This window comes from Callithrix jacchus, chromosome 5, assembly GCF_049354715.1.
Source record: "Callithrix jacchus isolate 240 chromosome 5, calJac240_pri, whole genome shotgun sequence".
NCBI classification, from domain to species: Eukaryota; Metazoa; Chordata; class Mammalia; order Primates; family Cebidae; genus Callithrix; species Callithrix jacchus.
The window spans coordinates 104,357,205-104,376,925 of NC_133506.1; the positions used below are offsets into that span (position 1 = coordinate 104,357,205).

Sequence of the window (19,721 nt, forward strand, 5' to 3'; positions counted from 1 at the left end):
AGTCCAGGAGTTCAAGACCAACCTGGGCAACATAGCCAGACCCTGTCTCTATTTTTTAAATAGAAAAATAATGTGATACTATTAAGAGGTGAATATGAAAAAGAAAAAACTGCAGCAACAAAAAGACACTACCGTAACATGACTGCTGAGGATGGGGCAATACTGTAAGTGAAAAGAATAGATGAAAGTCTTCTTTACCTGCTAAAGATAAGAATCATTGTATTGTTATTTCCCCTCCTGGTTTTGAAAGTAAGACAAGCCATAAATGTTATTAATGTAGGAAACCAACATGAGTAAGTATATACACTTTTCGCTAGTCTTTCTGTGTATTTGTATGGTAAATAACAAATAGCCTAAGAACTGAAATTCATAGTTCAGAAAAATATTAGCTATTATAGGAGCCTTATCTGGGCTGGATATTCTCTGAAAAGATAGTTAGAAATTAAAATTGATTACCCTGATTATTGTGTGCCTTCTTCCTGAATATATTAAGATATGGTTATTGTGGAATACATGAAATAAAGTAAGAGTTTTATAGTAGTCACTGACAATAGATTTGGGTTTTCAGAACCATGTAACTGAGTTATATCCTACTCCTCATTTGCTTTAGTAGTTAATATAAATGAATTTCAGATGAATGTGAAATTTCTGGAATTTCAGGACCTCAAATGTGTAAGAAATTCTCTTATTTTACATATTAGGAAACTGAAGCCTAGTGAGATTCTATAAGCTAGACAGGGGCAGGACTAGGATGTAGGTTCCCCTGATTTCCCAACGTTGTTTATTCAGGAGTTGCTTTCCGTGTATCTTATTAAACAAATGAAAAAAACATAGACTAGAAAATACACCCTGCAGGCTGGGCATGGTGGCCCATGCCTGTAATCCCAGCACTTTGGGAGGCCAAGGTGGAGGATCACCTGAGGAGTTCAAGACCAGCCTGGCCAATATGGTGAAACTCCATCTACTAAAAATACAAAATTAGCCTGGCGTGATGGCACACACCTGTAATCCCAGCTACTGTGGAGGCTGAGGCGGGAGAATCACTGGAACTCAGGAGGCAGAGGTTGAGGTGAGCTGAGATTGTGCCCTTGCACTCTGGCCTGGGCAACAGGAGCAAAACTTTGTCTGGAAAAAAAAAAAAGAAAGAAAGAAAAGAAAATATACTCTGCGAAGTATACCTAACCTGTCTTTACTGTAAAATGGCCATTCACTGTTAGGAGTGAGCATGTTCTTCATGGCAGGCTGCTATCTCTGGACTATACTAGATTGATTCTTAGACTGAAGTAGACTGAGTTCTTCCAATATTATTTCCAGGCCTTTAAAATTTTCCATTAGGTGACAAGTTGTATTGATTTGCCCTACCCCCTTATTTTTAAGCATGTATACTTCAAAAAGTTCTTAGAATAGGTAGCAAAAATATATATATAATGAAGACAGGGCCCCTCGAGAAGAGGGGAGCATGCAGCTAAATAGTAAGAATTTAGAATGACCGTGGAGTCTTTGCCCACCAGACACATTCTAACAGTTTTAAGTTTTGAATCTGAAAGATTTGTTACTGCTGAGAATTAAGACATGTGTTACTGTGGGAAATTGAGTGTTAATTAGGACTGAATTGATAGTTTTGCTCTCTAATTGTCCAGTTTTTGGAGACATTTTACTTAGATAGTTCTTTGTTAGACAATCCACACTGGTTAAAATAAATTTTGACTTCATTTGCTGAAAAATGCAAAAGAAAAATCCCAAGTGTTTCTTTTACTATTGGATTATTGGTGACAAGGTTTTTTTCTGTGGTTGCTGTTTTCAAATACTACACTGCTTTTGTAATCAGTAGAAGTACATAAAACCCTTAATAAGTGGACCCAACCACCTCTGATCTTTAGGAATTGAGGCCATCACTGGCTAGAGGACCTGGTACTTGGAATTCATTGGAATTCCGAACAACTACTTTTGAATTGAGAAACTGGATCATACATGTGTTAATACAAAGAGGAAATGGGCTTGAAGTTTTGTTTTCATAAAAAAGGGGGGCAGTTTAAGTGATTGTTATTTGGGATTTGTTATTGGAACATGGGCATTTTGAGATTCTAGACCTTATTTTTATTTATTTTTTTAATCGTCTCTCTAGATCCCAAAAGGATAATCACTTACAATGAAGCCATGGATAGTCCAGATCAATGAAGGACCAGACTGCCTATTCGTAACCTTTCTGCAGCATTAGAGCCACCGTTCATGGGGGACACAAGGCTTTTATGCTCCTAGATCTTCAACGCAGCAGAGGAACCATAAGTAGAATCACAGGATAATATATACAAATATATATATATACATATATATATATATAGTTATTTAAAAAAAGGCAACTGAAAGTAATTAGACTTCTTAAGGAATCAAATTTATTTCAAGAGACTACACATGGTTATTTAATCTCCGGTACTGAATAGGTTTTTTTTTTCTTTTGTTAGTTTTTGTTTTTAAGTGTGAATGCACAGTGATTAATGAATACGGACTTAACAAGTGTGGTTCTAAAGTTCCTGCTGTCATCAACTTGGGCAACAAATGACCCACTGGAAAGGCAAATCCACTCAAAAGATCTCTATCTTGTTCTGTGACTAAAGTGATACACTAATCATGGGGAACCCAGAATGATTCAACATTTTCCCCCCAGTCCTCCCTTGATCTTTTTGGTTTTACTTTAAGCCCTGCGAGAATGCTGGATAAATGCCTTGAAGTTTGCAGGGTGTATTTTTTTTTTTAGCGAATATGATTTGCATGTCTTGTCAGGAGTTAAGCAGCCTCTGTGGGGTGTTAGGGAAATTCTTTCCTTTTTTTTTTTTTTTTTTTTTTTTTGTGGGGTGGGGATTGGGGAGGGCATTGAAGTTCTACAATTCTGGAATAGTTGATGGTACATAGTTAACATGGCTTTGGTTACATATTGGACTTTAACAACTGAAGAATCCATGCGTGTCATTTAAAGAAAAGTTGCAGAACAAGCAATTGGCTTAGATATACTATCTGGAAAAATATTCCTGTGCCCATATTTTAATGTAATTGTATGACTGGGAGCAAAAATATATTCTGCTTTTCAACTGTAGGTGCTCCAGACTTGCTCTCTGTCACTAACACTAAATGTGCTGTTTTCCTTGTTTTTCATCAAACATCTAAGACAAACTTACACCTTTCTGTAAATTCTCTTTTAATTTCTCAGCAAAATCTAAAGGGGAAGAAATGAAAACTTTAAAACTTTTCGTGTTTTTAGCCAGTGAGAAGGTATTAAACCCTGACTATAGAAGGTGTGTTTTCATGCAAGCTATACTTCTGAGCTTATTAGCTTCTAATTATATCTTAATAAATATATTTTATTACTAGAGCAAAATGGGTTTTTAAGAAAAATAATGTGAAATTCTGGAAATTTTCTTCAGGGCAGAGAAGAGCAGTAGCCCTGTCTTATTACATTGCCATCCTGTTGCACTGCAGCTTGTGTATAGCATGCTAAAATAAATTTGTGTGTGTGTGTGTGCAGAAATTAAGGGTCCAATTGAGATTGGGTGATGTTAGTAGCATAATAAACAAGTTGTCTGGCCTAACACAGCATCACATCACACACACAGAAATTAGTATATCCATGTTTGTCAAATACAGGTTAAAATAGCAGGGCATTTATATAAAGAATTGCAGTCTTCTGATAAAAGTAGACTGGATCCCCTGGGGTATTTGGGGAGAAAGTAACTACTTTTGCTCTACCCCTTTGCTTAAGAAATGTCCAGTTTTGAGTGACTGTAATATGGATGGGTTTTCTTGTTTTGTTGATTATTTGAGGCTTTTAACAAGTAGTTCATGAAAGAAGCTGTTGGACTCACATAGAGTAAATACCTTTTTAGTCTGGATTTCTGCCCTGCTTAGATTTTAAAAGTATGAGCATGGATTGCCAATTCCACTTGATGTAAACAAAACTTTTTTTTATACATAATATATATATATATATATATATAATAACTTATTGTATCAGTCCAGGTTCAGAAACTTGTGGTAGGCCAGTTCCAGATAGTTTCATTTCACCTGTAAACTGTATCACTTTTACTGATATTGTAATTTTCAAATGTATAATATGTTTACAGATGTGCCCTGCATTTAGTCTGCCTTGTTCCTATTTTGATTTTTGTTGAGTCTCCTGCCTGCTTGCCAAAAGCTAGGATGCTTCAGGCCCATGTACAATTGAAAGCAGAGGCATCCTTGAGCTTTAAAGCATTGAACAAACTGGAAAATGCAACATACCACATAACTGAAGTGAAAAGTCTGTGTTTTTGTGTTTTTTTTTTTTTTTTTAAATAAAAATTTTCAAAAAGTTTAAAAAAAAAGACATAGAAGGTTGATTAAAGGGAAAAAAGGCTCCAGTTTGTTTTACAGGTTTTAAAGTTCTGCTGTGTGTTCAATTGCCTTGTGTAACCACTTGTCGCCTTAGGGCCAGATTCCCCTCTCCACTCCCCCCTTTTTAAATGTCCATTTTGCTTGCCTGCAGTTTTAAAGTTCTGTCTCACAACTCACAAGAAACTTTCTGGGTTTGTGACATACAGAGGTTGAATGAATATATTTGAAAAGGAAAAACAAAAACCAAACCCAGCCTCCACCCGAATTGGGCTTTTTAACTTAGAAGCAACACTTGATTAAACATGTTTAGTAGAAAGCTATTGCTTTCCTAATTTCCTCCCATATCCCTCAGGCCTCAGTGTTCAGAGAAGCCAAAAAGAGAATGTATCCCTTCTCTGTCTGTCCAAAGGTTTTTGAGAGTCTTACTTCTAAATAAAACAATGCAACATTTCACTTTGATTTCTCCACAGGAATTTCCTTGACTATATGGTTAGAGGTATATAGTTAGGAATGTCTGTTAACTTTCTGAGAACCCTGGTGCCCCATCATATTAACTGTCAGTATTTTGGGGGCACTAGGTTAATAGACTTAATTGCCTAGGTACAAGCAGGACTTTGGGACAAATCTCTTTGTGCTGTTTGGTAACACTTAACTCTATTTGTTGCAATCTTTCTCCTTAGGTCCTCACACAATTCCTTACAGAGCACTTATTAAAAAAAATCTTAAGTCGATCCGTTTTCTGATTATTTTGTGTAAGCTTCTAAACAAACTTCAGCTGTGATTAATTTAGCACATTTAAATAACGTGTGTTATTGTTTGGTCTAAAGAGTTTTCCTTCAACTCAGAGTATTAGTACTGTAGCATAAACCAAATACAGTCTAGAGGGAATTTTTAACATCCCTCCATTATAAAGACTGAAAAAGGGGTGTGTGTGTGTTTGTGTGTGTGCATGTGTGTATGTGTGTGTTGAGTGTGTGAGGGAAAGATGGAGATATTAAAAATTAGTAAATGAATGTGTATAAGACATTAGTATTCAGAGAATGAACTTGTATTTATTTTGTGCCATTTGTTTTCATTACACAGAAAAAAGTCAGGTGGTTTAAATCCTTAAAAGGGTAGTATTGAAAAATGGCACTAAGAATGAAATTATGACCTATTTTTTTAATAGCTATGAAGATACTAATTATGGGTAAAGATTTCTTTTTAAATCTGTTTTGATTATTGTAGGCTTCTGTGTCACATACCACTCTTGTAGGTGTCTTAAATCCCCTTTTCCTGCAAAATACACAGGGTGTATTTATCTTTCTCTTTATTCACCCCCACTTTGCTGAACTGAAGTTAGTTACATAGCCTTTGCTCTAACCTCCTTAGTAATGAACCTTCACATAAAGTGTATTTACAGCATCTATAGTAGCCAGCCCTTCCTCCTACTTTCTAGGAGGGGATAGCCAATAACTAGGAATTTAGTGACAGGTTTTTTTTTCCTTGAAATAAATGGCCAGAGAGTTTCTACATTTTAGAATTTTGCTGTCTCCTTATTCATCTGCTTACCTAGTCATTACTCAATCTACAGAAACTTCATAAAGGAAAAGTGCTGCATTGTTTTTACACATAACAGTTTTTAGGGAAAATATGACAAACCTCAGCCTTGGGAGTTGTCCACAATACAACATTTTCAAAAAACATAACATAGCAGCATTAGTTTCATTCATGGTGGTTAGGATTGTTGCTTCCCCACATCAGAAGCATCTGTTTTATTTTTTTGTAATTGCTGTAAACTTTTTTAAAGAAAAAAGCCATTTAGTGTGAAGTTGTCATATATCAAATGGCTAATTCCACTGTAAATAAGAAGGGAGTCATTCCTGCTAGGCTCTCTAGAGAAATAGGTTGAAAGTCAAATTTCCAGGGATTATGAGTATAGTTATGCCACTGGGCTACATTCTCAAATAACAGCTGATCCCTCTTGTATAAATATGTTAATTGTGCAGAACAGTTATGCTATAGGACACATGGTCTTTAGGGTCAGATCGGTTGATGGCCATACCAGTCAAGGTAGAGTATCATAGGGTAGTATCTTAATAACCCTATCCATGATTTAATTGTTGGAGTTGAAAGAAAAAAGTAGGATTTGCTCTTCTCCCCTTACCCCCAACAAAATTTTGCTTAAAAGGGAAAGGCAGAGGAAAAAAGACTAGAAGCATAAATAGCTCCTCTAAGCTTGCCAGAGGCGACACATAGCTTAACATTACTTCTTAATATCGATGTTATTTTTATTAATGTAATTAACAGAGCACCAGGATTCTTTCATGGTGAAAAAGATGGTCTGTTTTGGTATCATAAATGTTTCTTTTAAAATATACATTACCTGTGTGAGAACCAGGACCACCTGGGAGAGTGATGAGTCATTAGCTCCACTCAAAAGCATTGCTTTACTGAGTTTTAAATTAAATTTCACATCATTTTGCTGCTCAAGAAAGATCTTAGAGTAGTTAAAAGGATGCCAACAATAGTGCAAATAGAATTTTCGGTTGTCTGCATAGTAAGAACACCCAGTGCAGCATGATTGGTATATTGCTTTTGCATTACTGGGAATGGTAAATCAGTTATGGGCTAGAAACTAAGGAACAGCTATATTCATTTTATAATAATGCAGTATCCCTTTTCTTTCTTTCTTTTTTTTTTTTTTTGAAATGGAGTCTTGCTCTGTCACCCAGGCTGGAGTGCAGTGGTGCCATCTTGGCTCACTGCAACCTCCACCTCCCTGGTTCAAGCAGTTCTTCCTGCCTCAGCCTCCCGAGTAGCTGGGATTACAGGTGCACACCCAGATAATTTTTTGTATTTTTAGTAGAGAATGAGGTTTTACCATGTTGGCCAGACTGGTCTCAACTCATGACCTCAGGCAATCTGCCCACCTCGGCCTCCCAAAGTGCTGGCATTACAGGTGTGAGCCACCACGCCTGGCCAGTATCCCTTTTCTACAGCCTTATTAAAACAGCTACAAACATTTATTTTCCAATTTAGTTTTACTTTCAGTGCATATCAAAGTTGTACTCTTACGACCAACAAGCTAACTTGAGACAAATTATATAGCTTTCCATAAACCCTTTTTTCCTCAGGTGCTAATCAAAGGCTCTGAAAATGGATACTGCTTTAGTAATGTCTGTTTTATTCTTAAAATGCTTATTTCTTTTGTTAGATGTAAAGATTTGGTGTTAACAAAAGTGGTTTTAATATGTAAATATGAATGAATGGCTTTAGTTTACCCGTTTGTCTATTATTAGTCTGTGTTCATTTATCCTTCATAGAGGAGGATCCTTTCATGATCTTGAATACATTTCATTAGATATTGTTGCATTTTAAGAATGAAAATACAACTGTTTTCTGTCTTAGATTAATCTTGCTGCTGCTATGAGAAACTGAAAATCAAGAATGTGATGCACTTTTTACATTACTATATATCATACATATACCATAGGTTGCTTTGATACCTTTCCTGTAGCACAGCCACTAACAAGAGTGAGTTGATTATAAAATTCTCTTTGGGAGGGAGTCAGTACAAGTAACTAATTCTTAGCTGGTATTGGCCTATGAAGGACAATAACTTAGGAACATAAGAATTCTGTTAATAGTACACATTTTGGCCTTAAATGTCTTCTACTACTGAAAATAGTTTAAATCTTAGCTTTGTTTCTATTACTCCCTCTCTCTGCCTCAGAAAGAGGAATTGAGAAGAATGGCTTAAAGGACTTAGTGTCATTGATTTATTGCTGATCTTTTAGAAAACATTTGTCTATGTAAGCTGGGGACTTATTTTTGTTTGTATATAGAGGAGAAATAATGCTGCCCTGAACCAATCAGATTTAGTTTAAATCAAATCAATCAAAACTCCAACTATTCTGTTTCTCTTCTATATTTTTACTTAGCAAAGGAAAACTTTAGTAAGAATGCTACTTGACAAAAAGTCATTTCTCAAGCACATACCCAAACTTGAAGGTGATTGAGCTCAAAATAATGGGTGGGAAACACCAAATGAGGTGGAGGAATAAGAAGGATGTGTGGGCCAAAGCTATCTGGTTATATTTTGATGTTGCCAATATTATTGCAAAGCCAAAATTTTAATTTGCTTATTTAATATATTTGTTGGCCAGAGGTCTATTTTTATATCAATGTGCCTTGCATGGATATTAAAAAAAAAAAAAAATTGGGAAGGCCATGTAGTAATGCCTGAGATAGTTGATGGTTCTTACCACCTCACTAATTTTTATGCATTATGAAATGCTCATTCTGTTGCCCAACTGGTGCTCTGTTTAAGGTTATAGATCTTGTCAAACTGGAACTATTTTATAATCTGGGGAAGTGATTTACTTTTTTTGTTGTATCTTTTTTGTTCTTAGTCTGTTAGTGGCTGTTCTGTAGTGGGAAATAGTAAAAGGATTCTTCACTCCCTTCTCCCCTCAGCACCTTCTTCAAGTAATGTGATGACACCATTTTTTGTGTGCTTTGAAAAAAGTTTCAGCTTGCTGTCTCCTTTAGTGTTTTAAAGAAGTGTTATACAAAGCATTGTTTGCAAAATGTAGGGAGATAATGAAGTCCACTTTAATTTGGAATTCTGTGTGAGCTATGATCCAAGTTATCAGCTCTTTCCAACTTAAAAAATTTTGTTGTTAACAGCACCTTGCTTAGAAAATTTTAAATATTTATGTCTGCAACAATTGTCTCAAAATAATAAACTGTGCAATTCTTGTCATTTAAAAAAAAAAACCTGAATTCTCCCTGATGTGACTTGTTAGTTTCTCTCTGTATTTCCTGCCAGTGTAAATGTGAAAGCTTTGCTTGCATTACGTTTTAGAAATGCATTTTGCACACTCGAATTTTGCTGAAGCTCCATGAAAAGGTTAGATCTAAGTAGATGAATAAAGCTATGCACATGTTTTGAAAGTTTAATTTGTGTGTCATTACCAAAAGTGACCTATTTGTCCTTATTACTTTGCTGTTCTTAGCTTTACCATCATTGGAAACTTGGCTTAAAGTTATATCATTCTGGGCTAGCTCATCAGTGGAACTAGGAGAGAGGAAAACTGGCACCTATTTTAATAAAGTTCAGTTTAAATGAGAGCTTGACTTGTATCTATTAAAGGGCTTTTCTTGAAACAGGGCAGTTTTATCAGCTTTACAAATCATTGGATGCTCTTCCTTAGTAATATTTTGGTTTATTTGATCAAATAGAAATGGAAAGTAATTCAAACTGAAATGAAAGACCTTTGTCACATGGAATTTGGTGACAGTTTTATGTCTTAAAGCTGGTTTAAAGGTAGGATAGTCTTTTTTACCTTTATTGCTTTAGCATAAATTAGTTTACTGAATGACTAATTTGAGATTAAAATTATTCTGTTGTTTGTAAGATCAAAGCACAGGTTGTTTTAAAGATAATGTGTATCTTTTCAAAAATGTGTATCTGATTAGAACAAGTTTAGAAATTGGTTCAAGTGCTGCAGTCTGCATGTACTAAATAGCTTTACTTTGTGTGTGTGTGTGTGTGTATTTATAAAGTCTTTTTTTTTTTCTTGTCATTGCTTCAGGACCTTTGTAGGAGAGGCTAATATGTTTAAGTAGAAGATATTACTGATGGCATTTCCCCCATGCTCCTACATATAAAATAAATATTTCCATTTTATAGCTTTTTCAATATATAGAAGAGCGTTACTTCTTCAAGTATGTTGTTGACTTTGGGGACACAGCAAAACCCTTCTATATGTATCTTCATTGATAGTGGAAGTTAAAAACTAAGTCGTTCAGTTAAGACTCAAAAGGTGACCCATAATTGCATGGCCTTAAAAGGCAGAAATGCAAGCATGTAGCAAGCATCATCTTGGATGGCTATGGTTCCTCTTTGCATCTGTCAGTACACTTGTGTTCAGCCTTAGAATATATTGGAAGAGCAAAGTAATTTCTCTGTCTTGTGCAGAGGCACTTAGGAGCTGAGTTACCTCTTAATCTAGGGGAATGGATAGTAAGTGGAGTACAGGTATGTTAAAGGATGTTTTCCCTTCCCCCTCTCAAAAAAAAGTTTCAATGTTTGCTTTGCCCAGTCAAAAAGATAGATACAAGAACAGTGACCAGAAATTTGCCCTTTTGCTAAATGCTTAGATATTTGCTATAGCTGTTTCTGATGTCATGGATTCTGAGGAAGTGTCAGTTACATGATTATCTTCCTTTATTGATGTCTTACTTCATGTTCAGTGTTTTAAAAATATAAATTACACTCTACAACCATACCCAGATTTACTTATTTTATCAGAAAAAAAACTTGAGAAATTTGTAGATCAAATTGAGAGACAATAAGTGTACATTGTTGAATAAAAAATTTTAAAGTTTCTGAGGTGTTTGTTATCTTTTGTGTGCTTTAATTTTTTTAAAAAGTCCTTAGTGATGAATCTTAAATGCAGCTGATAAAACGTTAAAAAAAAAAATACTGAAACCTAAGTTTGTGGCATTGATAATGATTTTTTTTCCCCAAAGTGTCAGATGTATGAAGAATTTAAGTCTCAAGTGTACTGTGGTTCTATGATTAGAAAAACATATTTTTTTAATCATTCAGGTTTTTACAGTGCTTAGAATTGGCATGCTTATTGAAAAATCCAAAGCTATCCTACATTTTTGTAGGACATTGAGCCTTATGCTCTTCCAAATGAAATAAATCAAAATTGAGCTAAGCAGTTAAGCAACTAGAATGTTAAGCTGCCAAGATTGTGGATTTGAATTTATTCATAACTTAATGTTGAAATATGTGGCAGTACACACTGGAGAAACTTCTGTTTCTTTAGTACTGATTTGTCACAAGATGAAAGGAAAATCAGTGCCAACTTCAACATAAGAAAGAGCAGGAGATGGGAGGACAAAGGACATAAAAATATTTACTGAAAGTGTGTCAGTCACTATAGAGATTGATAACATTTAGGTCATGTGGTTTATTCTTGGAGATAAGGAATAATTGTCCTTGGCCTGGTAAGTGGCTTGCAAGGACACAAAAGAGAATGTGGAGTTTTATGGAAGCTTGACTTTAAAAATTCTCATCCAGGCGGGCACAGTGGCTCAACACCTGTATTTCCAGCACTTTGGGAAGCTGCAATGGGTGGATCACTTGAGACTGAGTTTGAGACCAGCCTGGGCAACACAGATACCCCCTCTATCTCTACAAAAAATACAATAGTTATCCCGGCATGGTGGCAGGTGTCTGTAGTCCCAACTACTCAGGAGGCTGAGGCAGGAGGATCACGAACCTGGGAGATCAATGCTGCAGTAAGCCAGATCACACCACAGCACTCCAGCCTGGGTGACAGAGAGACCCTGTCTCAACAACAACAAAAATTCTCATCCACATAGGTGTGATTTATGTGAAGCCTGGTAGTTAAATTCAGTCTACAAAGTTTTTTTTTTTTTTTAATGACATTTATTGTGGGTTTCAGCAGCTAACATTTGAAAGCAATGTGAGCAGAACATAAAACTCATTCTAGAGTGCTTAGCAAGGCTTCGTGCCTTAAGGAATTCTCGTACTTGGAGGTTTTAATCCACTACTGTTGGATTCGGCGAATCGATTGGATCTGGGAAGTCTGGGCATGAGAGCCCCACTCTTTCCAGTGTTTATAGTCTCCTCCATGATGGTCACATTCCAAGATATACTGATACCCACGATATCCAGGGTATTGGTAGCAAACCCAGCTAGGAAATTAAAAGTACATTGCATTATTAAAACTAGGAATCTGGTTAACACCCCAAAACCTGAGCCTCTTCTCAACACAATGATAACGGATGCTTTTAGGCTTAGAAAAAGCCATCCTAAATGTGTCAGGCACTATTTGTAAGCCTAATATGGCTACAGCTAGTTAATTAGCCTTAATCTTGAAAAGAGGTGTAAGTAGTAAACAAATTCTTCCTTAGAGGCATGTCTGGGGAAAAAAATCTGCAACTTTCAGGGGTAGTTGGTGTAAAGAACTTGAGATTTAAAATTCTGTATAACTAGAAAGTGACATACTGATACATAGGAAATCTGATAAAAACGACCATTGATGCAACCCCAGGGAATTACTTTGAAATCTGTTCCAACCCTGTTTTTGTACTTACGCCCCACTTTGTATCTTCATGGAGCCAACTTGATTGTTGAACCAGCCCATGGCTTGCAAGGAGGGGTAGTCGTCGGAGATCTCCCACTGGCGTCCAATAAAGTTTTCCTTCTCAAAGATGGTCATCTTAGACTCTTTATGATTCTGTAATTCAGAAATTGTTTTAAAATGTTTAATACTAGTGCTATGGCTGTCATTCTTTTATGTTTTTTTTAAAATTGGAACACTATTTTTTGGGTTACACAAGGATGCACATGATCATTGATTTTAAAAAGATTAAGGCAACAGATTTATAAGAAAAAAAGTTACCATAATTTTGTTCCAATTTAAATACCATAGCATATAGAATGTACAAATAACTGATACTCTATTTTGGAACAATGAAGAGAATTTGACAATGGGAAAAAGAACTAGCAAGATACAGCCAACCAAGGGACTTAATATTCACTAATGTGAAAAAAGATCTCACAAATTAATAGAAAAAGGAAGCCCAAATATGCATGTGTGTGCTTGAGTGTGTGTGTGTGTTGAAAATAACCTGTGTGTCCAGTAGGGGAAATGAATACTACACAAGCATTAAAAAGGCAGAGTCTAACCTGTATAAACTTCAGAAACAGACAAAACTGTTCGGTGATACAAAGTGGTAAGAGAGCAATTGAGTGGAAAGGGACACCAGGGAACTATGATGGAATGTTACTTATATGGTTAGGATGTTGGTTACATGGGTCTATATATTTTTCAAAACTCATGAGAATATGCACTTAGGATCAGTGCATTTTACTGTATGTCAGTTATACCTTAGGGTGGGCAAATGAAATGTTTTTAAAAGTGAGATTGAAATTACTTCCAGATAGAGAAGTATTTTTTTGGTTTAGAGCTAGTTAGGTTAACTTCTCCACCAGTTGAATTTTGGCAAGACTTGGACTAAGGTGAGATTATTAGCCAAAATCATGAGAAACTCACATACAGACTGAATATTTGGAAAGGTTCTAGCCCAGCTTCACTCCTAATACAGGGATCATTTTCAACATACGCTTCAAGGTCTTTCTGCTTTCTGCTTGAACTCTTCCAAAGACCAGAAACATCCCAGGCTGATGCATTATTGAGTAATACTTAAGTGTTAGGAACAAGATTATTATCAATCAATGTAGATAGATACTGGAAGACTTGCCTGTTTCTTCGGTCATTCCCACTTACTGAAAGGTTACTTCAGCATTTCCCTGTTGCTGCAGTAAAATGTTACACAGATTGAAATTTAACTGGCCAAGGATTTACTTTTTCTTTTTCTTTTTTTCCCCCTCAAACACTGCTCAGTAAGGATTTACTTTTTACTACAGGGTAAGCACTTTTACTCACTCGTGTTTTGCAAGTTTACCAGGCTCTTGAGTATCAACTTATCGCCACCTGTAAGACCCTTTTAGCTTAAGGGAAATACCACCTGGTGCAGAAAAATCAAATAGCAGGCTTAGAAGAGAAAGCAATGTTTTCATTTTTTTTTTTTTAACTCTTTTTGCCTGCCACAATCAGCATAACTGATGAGAAACATTAATGTCAGTCTGTCCACACCCTCTTGTCCCATCCCTCACATGCACAGAAGTGGAAATTGCAGAGACTCACAGCTGAACAGATGGGGCGGAAGGACATGAGACGCTCAATGTGGTAGGCATTACTCCCACTCCAGGCATCCCAGCGAGGGTATTCTCCTCTCTCCAGGATAAACTGTTGCCCACAGAAGCTGGTATGCTCATAACCAATCCAGCTGCCAAAGACATGTAGTGTTGTTTGTTCATGGTGTTCAAAGCCTATATGGCCTTGGGGAGAAGGCATCTTTCGTTTTAGATAAGTGGGGTAAAATATCAAGCCAATCCCAGTAGAGGTGTGCAAAAGTAATTTATCACAAGAAGTGAGGAATGCGTTGACAGCTATACTAAGCAGGTTTGTGAATGTGATAATTTGTTTTTGGATTATCACTGAAAATGTCTATCTACCTCACTGGTCTGAGTGGAGTGTATTAGCAAAGTCAATCTAAAATTCTATTTCCTGGCTGGGTGTGGTGGCTCATGCCTGTAGTCCCAACACTTCAGGAGGCCAAGGCAAGCGGATCTCTTGAGCCCATGAGTTCGAGACCAGCCTGGGAAACATGGTGAAAGCCTATCTACAAAACTCAAAAGTTAGCCAGGGTAGTGGCGCACTCCTACAGACCCAGCTATTCAGGGGACTGAGTGGGGAGGGTCGCTTGAGCCTGGGAGGTGGCGGCTGCAGTGAGCCGTGATCACCCCACTGCACTGCAGCCTGGGCAACAGAGTGACATCTTGTCTCAAAAAAAAAATTTTTTTTTTCTTTTTCTCCAAGTCACTTATTCTCTACCTGGTTCAGGATCTAGTGACTGACTACTGAAAGCTTGTCCAACCTGTGGGCCAAGGCTGCATGTGGCCCAAGACAGCTTTGAATGCAGCCCAAAACAAATTTATAAACTTTCTCAAAACATTATGAGCTTTTTGTTGTTGTTATTAGCTCCTCAGCTATCGTTAGTGTATTTTATATGTGGCCCAAGATAATTCTTCCAATGTGGCCCAAGGAAGCCAAAAGATTGGACACCCCTGGACTATTGCTTTGGCTCAAGCCAAACATGTTGGCTTCTTCCTAAGAAAGCACACGGATGAACAGGCAACTGATGGGTTACTAGTCTCTGTTTTCCTATGACTTGTGAGTTCTTTCACCTAGTGGCCCATTACCTATGCTTAATTTATTGAAACACTCAGCTTAGTTTTTAACAATTGGGTCTCAGTGATGACACCTTAAAGTGTTACTTGTTTTAAAGGACTGAAGAGCTTGATTTTGGTGGCAAGCAACTTGTTGAAGCCTATTCACATGTAGGCCAGTTCTACCTAGGTCAAGGGCGAATCTTTTAGCCTGAAAACAGGCTGATGATAAAGGCCTACCCTGCCAAGAGTCAGAGGACAGAAATGAGAGGGTCTCCCTCACCAAGATTAACCATCAACAAGAAACTGCCTGAAGGATGAATCAGGAACTAACATGTCTCTGGAGTCATGGAGTTGAGGTTTCCTTTTTCATAGAGAAATTAGCTAACAGTGTCTGCTCCGGGACATGCAGGAGGAGAGTTAGCCATAAAGAGGCAGCCACTTGACAAATTCTTCTCTGCCGATTTTCTGCAGGCAAGAAAAACTCAAGGGTCTTGTAGGTGTTCTGAGGGTACCCTAGGTAGCAGCCTGTGAGCTCCAGAAGCAAAAATCTCATTACTGTCATTGCCCCACCTCGTTGTATATATTTCTTTTTCCACTCCCCAAAATCTAGTACCAAGCCACTGAGAACCTCATGTTCCTTCTAGCTTTGGCTTACTGAATTATCCATGTAGTGATTTCTTTCGAGGCCTCTCTCCGAGAAATGATTAGAGCCTAGAGGAACATCTCTCTTCCCCTCTCCCCACCCTGTGGTCCCATGTCTGAAGGGACCTGAAATAAGAGGCTGCAGTTCTGCAGAGGTCCATACTCACGCGCCACATTCCACCTTGAGGGACCGGACATTATCAAAACTGTGCTCAGAGACGTTTGGGCAGGAGCTGGTGAACTCCATCCTCTTGCCCTGAAAGTTCTCCTGATCATAGATGGTTATCTGAAATGGGATTGAATGGCTCAAGAGAGCTAGAACCTGGTACGTCCGGAAAAACAGGCCCAGCTCAGCAGCTTAACTTGTGTCTGACTCTGTGTTTTCTGTCACCAGCTGTAGCCTGGGATGCCTGATGAGAGGTCTCTTCCAGAGTAGACAGGACAGGAAGGGGTTTGAATTAATGCCACTAGTTGGTGTTCATATGCCCAGACTAGGGAAGAGGTGGAGGAGGGAATGGTTTATGATAGGAATGGTCTGCCAAGGATAATAGCTAGACCAGTGGACAGGCCGAGGACTTATGGATTCCCATTCCACCACAGTTCCTTCATAAGCATGGCCCAGAGGCCAGGATTCTAGGAGTCACAGGAGCTTCCTATAGATTCTTAGCTTCTCCAGACATACCATCTATAAAAATCTAGAGTGTAAAGGAGAGTTGTGGTCAACCCTTTTTGTACTTTGAACTAAAACCTGGCTCATGGACTTTACCAGAGGACCACTCCCAAAGCTGTGAGCTGGCCTCAGAGTTGACCCAAAAGGGGAGTGGGGAGTGTTGCAGAGAGGCCAGTGAGAGGTCTGAGGATCAACCACTTTGGCCAATGGTTAAAGCCAACCTCAGGCTGGGAGGCTGAATCCAGTGATATATTAGGATCTAGTAGTAAATCTCTTTATGGGCCCTAATTTTCTCCATGGACATAATCCTTGCTGGGCTGCTGTATTTTAAGATGATTGTAGCAGCGGGGAGGAGAAAGGAGTTAGGAAACTTGTTATCATCTCCCGCCCATCTTGGCGTCCAGAGTCATCCTTCTGTTGTCCAACGGGACATCCTAGAGATCCTTCCTTTGACAGCACCTGGAGCTTGTGTGGACCCTTCCCCTACAGACTGGGATTTTACTTGTTGGTCACTGCCTCATGGATGAGCACAGGCCTGGAGCCTGCTCTGTGCAGCATCTCACCCCTGCCCTGTTGGATGTGATGGGGGTAGGCTTACCTTCCATGGCCCCAGGGACCCCGGCGTAGGGTTGGTCTGAGCCATCTTGGTGGTTGGAAGGGTTTCTGGAAGACAGAGTACACCGAAGTGATATGGCCTCTGGGGAGGAGGGCGAGGTGAGAAAATACCTCAAAAGGTAAAGGAGACTTGAAGTCTGCAAGACAGACTTTGGTTGGAATTCTGGCTCTGTCACTCACTAGCTGAGCCTCAGGGGTTTGTTTTTGTTGCTGCTGCTTTTGGAGACAGTCTCGCTCTGTCGCCTGGGCTGGAGTGCAGTGGCGTGATCTCAACTCACTGCAACCTCCACCTCCCGGTTTCAAGCAATTCTGCCTAAGCCTCCTGAGTAGTTGGGACTACAGGCACATGCCACCACGTCTGGCTAATTTTTTTGTTTTTTTTTTTTTTGTATTTTTAGTAAAGAGAGGGTTTCACCATGTTGCCTGGGCTGGTCTTGAACTCCTGAGCTCAAGCAATCCACCTGCCTCAGCCTCCCAAAGGATTACAGGCATGAGCTATCGCAACTGGCCTGTTGTTGCTGTTTCGAGACAGGGTCTTGCTCTGTCTCCCAGGCTGGAATGCAATAGTGCAATCTCACCTCACTGCAACCTCTACCTCCCAGGGTCAAGTGATCCTCCTGCCTCAGCCTCCCAAGTAGCTGGGACTATAGGCATGCACCACCATGCCCAGCTAGTTTTTGTATTTTTAGTAGAGATGGGGATCACTATGTTGGCCAGGCTGGTCTTGAACTCCTGACCTCAAGTGATCCACACACATCAGTCTCCCAAAGTGTTGGGATTACAGATGTGAGCCACCGCACCCAGCCTGAGCCTCAGTTTTTCCGTTGGTAAAGCTTCAACATGCAGAGTTATTGTAAGGATCAGAAACAATCATGCAGGTAAAGCACTGACAAGCATTGTGACCCTGTCCTCTCATTTGCTTCCAGGTGACAGTATTGCCTCTGTGCCCAATAGAAACTCTTTGGCAGCCACCTAAGCCAGACCCCTTATGTGACTGGCCAAACAGCCAGCCACGCCAGGATTCCCAAGCCCCAAACTCCCTCGTAACCCTTCATGGTCTCATCTTTATCTGGCACCTTTCTGCTTTTCTATCTCCTAGATCCTACCCAGCCTTGACCTTGCCTCCTCAGAGACTTCCCTGCCTTCTCCAGCCCACAGCCACTTGCTTTCTTTCTTGATTTCTAGCACTCCTCACAGTACCGATCTGTGTTCTGGTTGAATGTCCTGGTGAGCACCTCAGTGGCAAGGCCTGGGTCTTCTGGGGGATTGGTATAGCCCCGTGCTAAGCACATGTTGGGATGGGGGATGAGGAGACATTGGAAAAGACTTACTGAAGGAAAGTGAAGAAGAAAAGAGTTATAGGCCGGGCGTGGTGTCTCAAACCTGTAATCCCAGCACTTTGGGAGGCTGAGGTGGGTGGATCACCTGAGGTCAGGTGTTTCAGACCATCCTCGCCAACATGGCGAAACTCCGTCTCTACTAAAAAATACAAAAATTAGCTGGGCATGGCAGGCGCCTGTAATCCCAGCTACTGGGGAGGGTGAGGCAGGAGAATCACTTGAACTGGGAGGCAGAGGTTTCAGTGACCCGAGATTGCACTCCAGCTTGGGAGACAGAGCAAGACTCTGTCTAGGAAAGAAAAAAAAAACAGAAAAGAGTTGTAATAGTTAACATTCATCAATGGCTATCTACACATCCAGCCTGTTTTAAATGCTTTACATGCATTCACCATTTAATCTTCACACAAACCTATGAATTAAGAATGATCATTATCCCCATTTTACACAGGATACTGAGGCTCATAGAGGTTAGGTAGACAGTAAAGATGGTAGGATGAGTAAAAAAAAAGGAAGGATAGGAGCAAGAAAGAGGAAGGAAAAGAGCGGGGAGGAAGGGAAGAGGGAAGACAGGCCAGTGTGTATCTGTATATCAGGTTTCTTGACTTAGGAAAGATATTCATGGCCCTCCATCTGGCTGGTATCAGGCCCAGGAATGATGTGTGTAAACTCTGTAATATATCTTTCCATTCTGAATGTCTGAATAAGCAACATTTTCCAGATCCTGTCCCCATACCTTCTCCGTGCTCATTTCTTGGGGGCCCATGCCCACCCCCAACCTTGGTTGCTAGGGCAGTGGTTATTGCTACATAAGTGACTCCTCTTGGGATGACAAGAGAAGGCTGCCTTCCCCCAGAGTTCCCCACTCTTCTCCAGCTACCCTAGAAGGCTCTATACAGTAGGCAGGAGAACTGAGCCCTCTCCTGGGCATGTCTCTGCAGGGCAAGGAGAAGAAGGGCAAGGGCACCCTGAGGGCCTTACTCACCCAGCTCCTGCTGCACAGTCTGGGTCTCCATCTGGTGCCACTTGCTTTGTGGCCTCCCTCTTTATAGCCCTGCGGCCTCTGGCCTCTGGCCCTGTCAGCACTCTTCTTTCCCTCTGTCTTTGTTCCCTCTGATCCCCAGAGCTTTGGTGGCTCAGCTTGCTGGGCAGGCATCCCTCAGGCCTTTGTTTAAACCAGGGATACAGAAATCCAGAGAGGCCTCACTGTTATGGGCATGGCTGGCTGCTGCAGGCCTTGGCTGCTATAGTCTTAATCTCAGAGCAG

General features: G+C 39.4%; 2 protein-coding genes across 2 annotated transcripts in view; one reads left to right on the forward strand and one right to left on the reverse strand.

The window, feature by feature from the left end:
* The window catches only part of NUFIP2 (nuclear FMR1 interacting protein 2), a 34,189-nt gene extending 23,448 nt beyond the window's left edge, over positions 1–10,741 (forward strand). Inside the window, exon 4 of the mRNA XM_002748226.7 lies at positions 2,126–10,741. Within this exon, the coding sequence (XP_002748272.1) occupies positions 2,126–2,178 (53 nt within the window). The 3' untranslated portion in view covers positions 2,179–10,741. The remainder of the gene's footprint in view (positions 1–2,125) is intronic.
* CRYBA1 (crystallin beta A1) lies at positions 4,585–19,475 on the reverse strand. Its single transcript, XM_035300892.3, has 6 exons — positions 19,440–19,475; positions 17,101–17,165; positions 16,000–16,118; positions 14,103–14,244; positions 12,487–12,629; positions 4,585–12,084 (listed from the first exon to the last, which is right to left on the reverse strand). The coding sequence occupies exons 1-6, from the start codon at positions 19,468–19,470 to the stop codon at positions 11,937–11,939; spliced, it is 648 nt and encodes a 215-aa protein (XP_035156783.1). The 5' UTR covers positions 19,471–19,475; the 3' UTR covers positions 4,585–11,936.
* Positions 19,476–19,721: the final 246 nt, after the last annotated feature.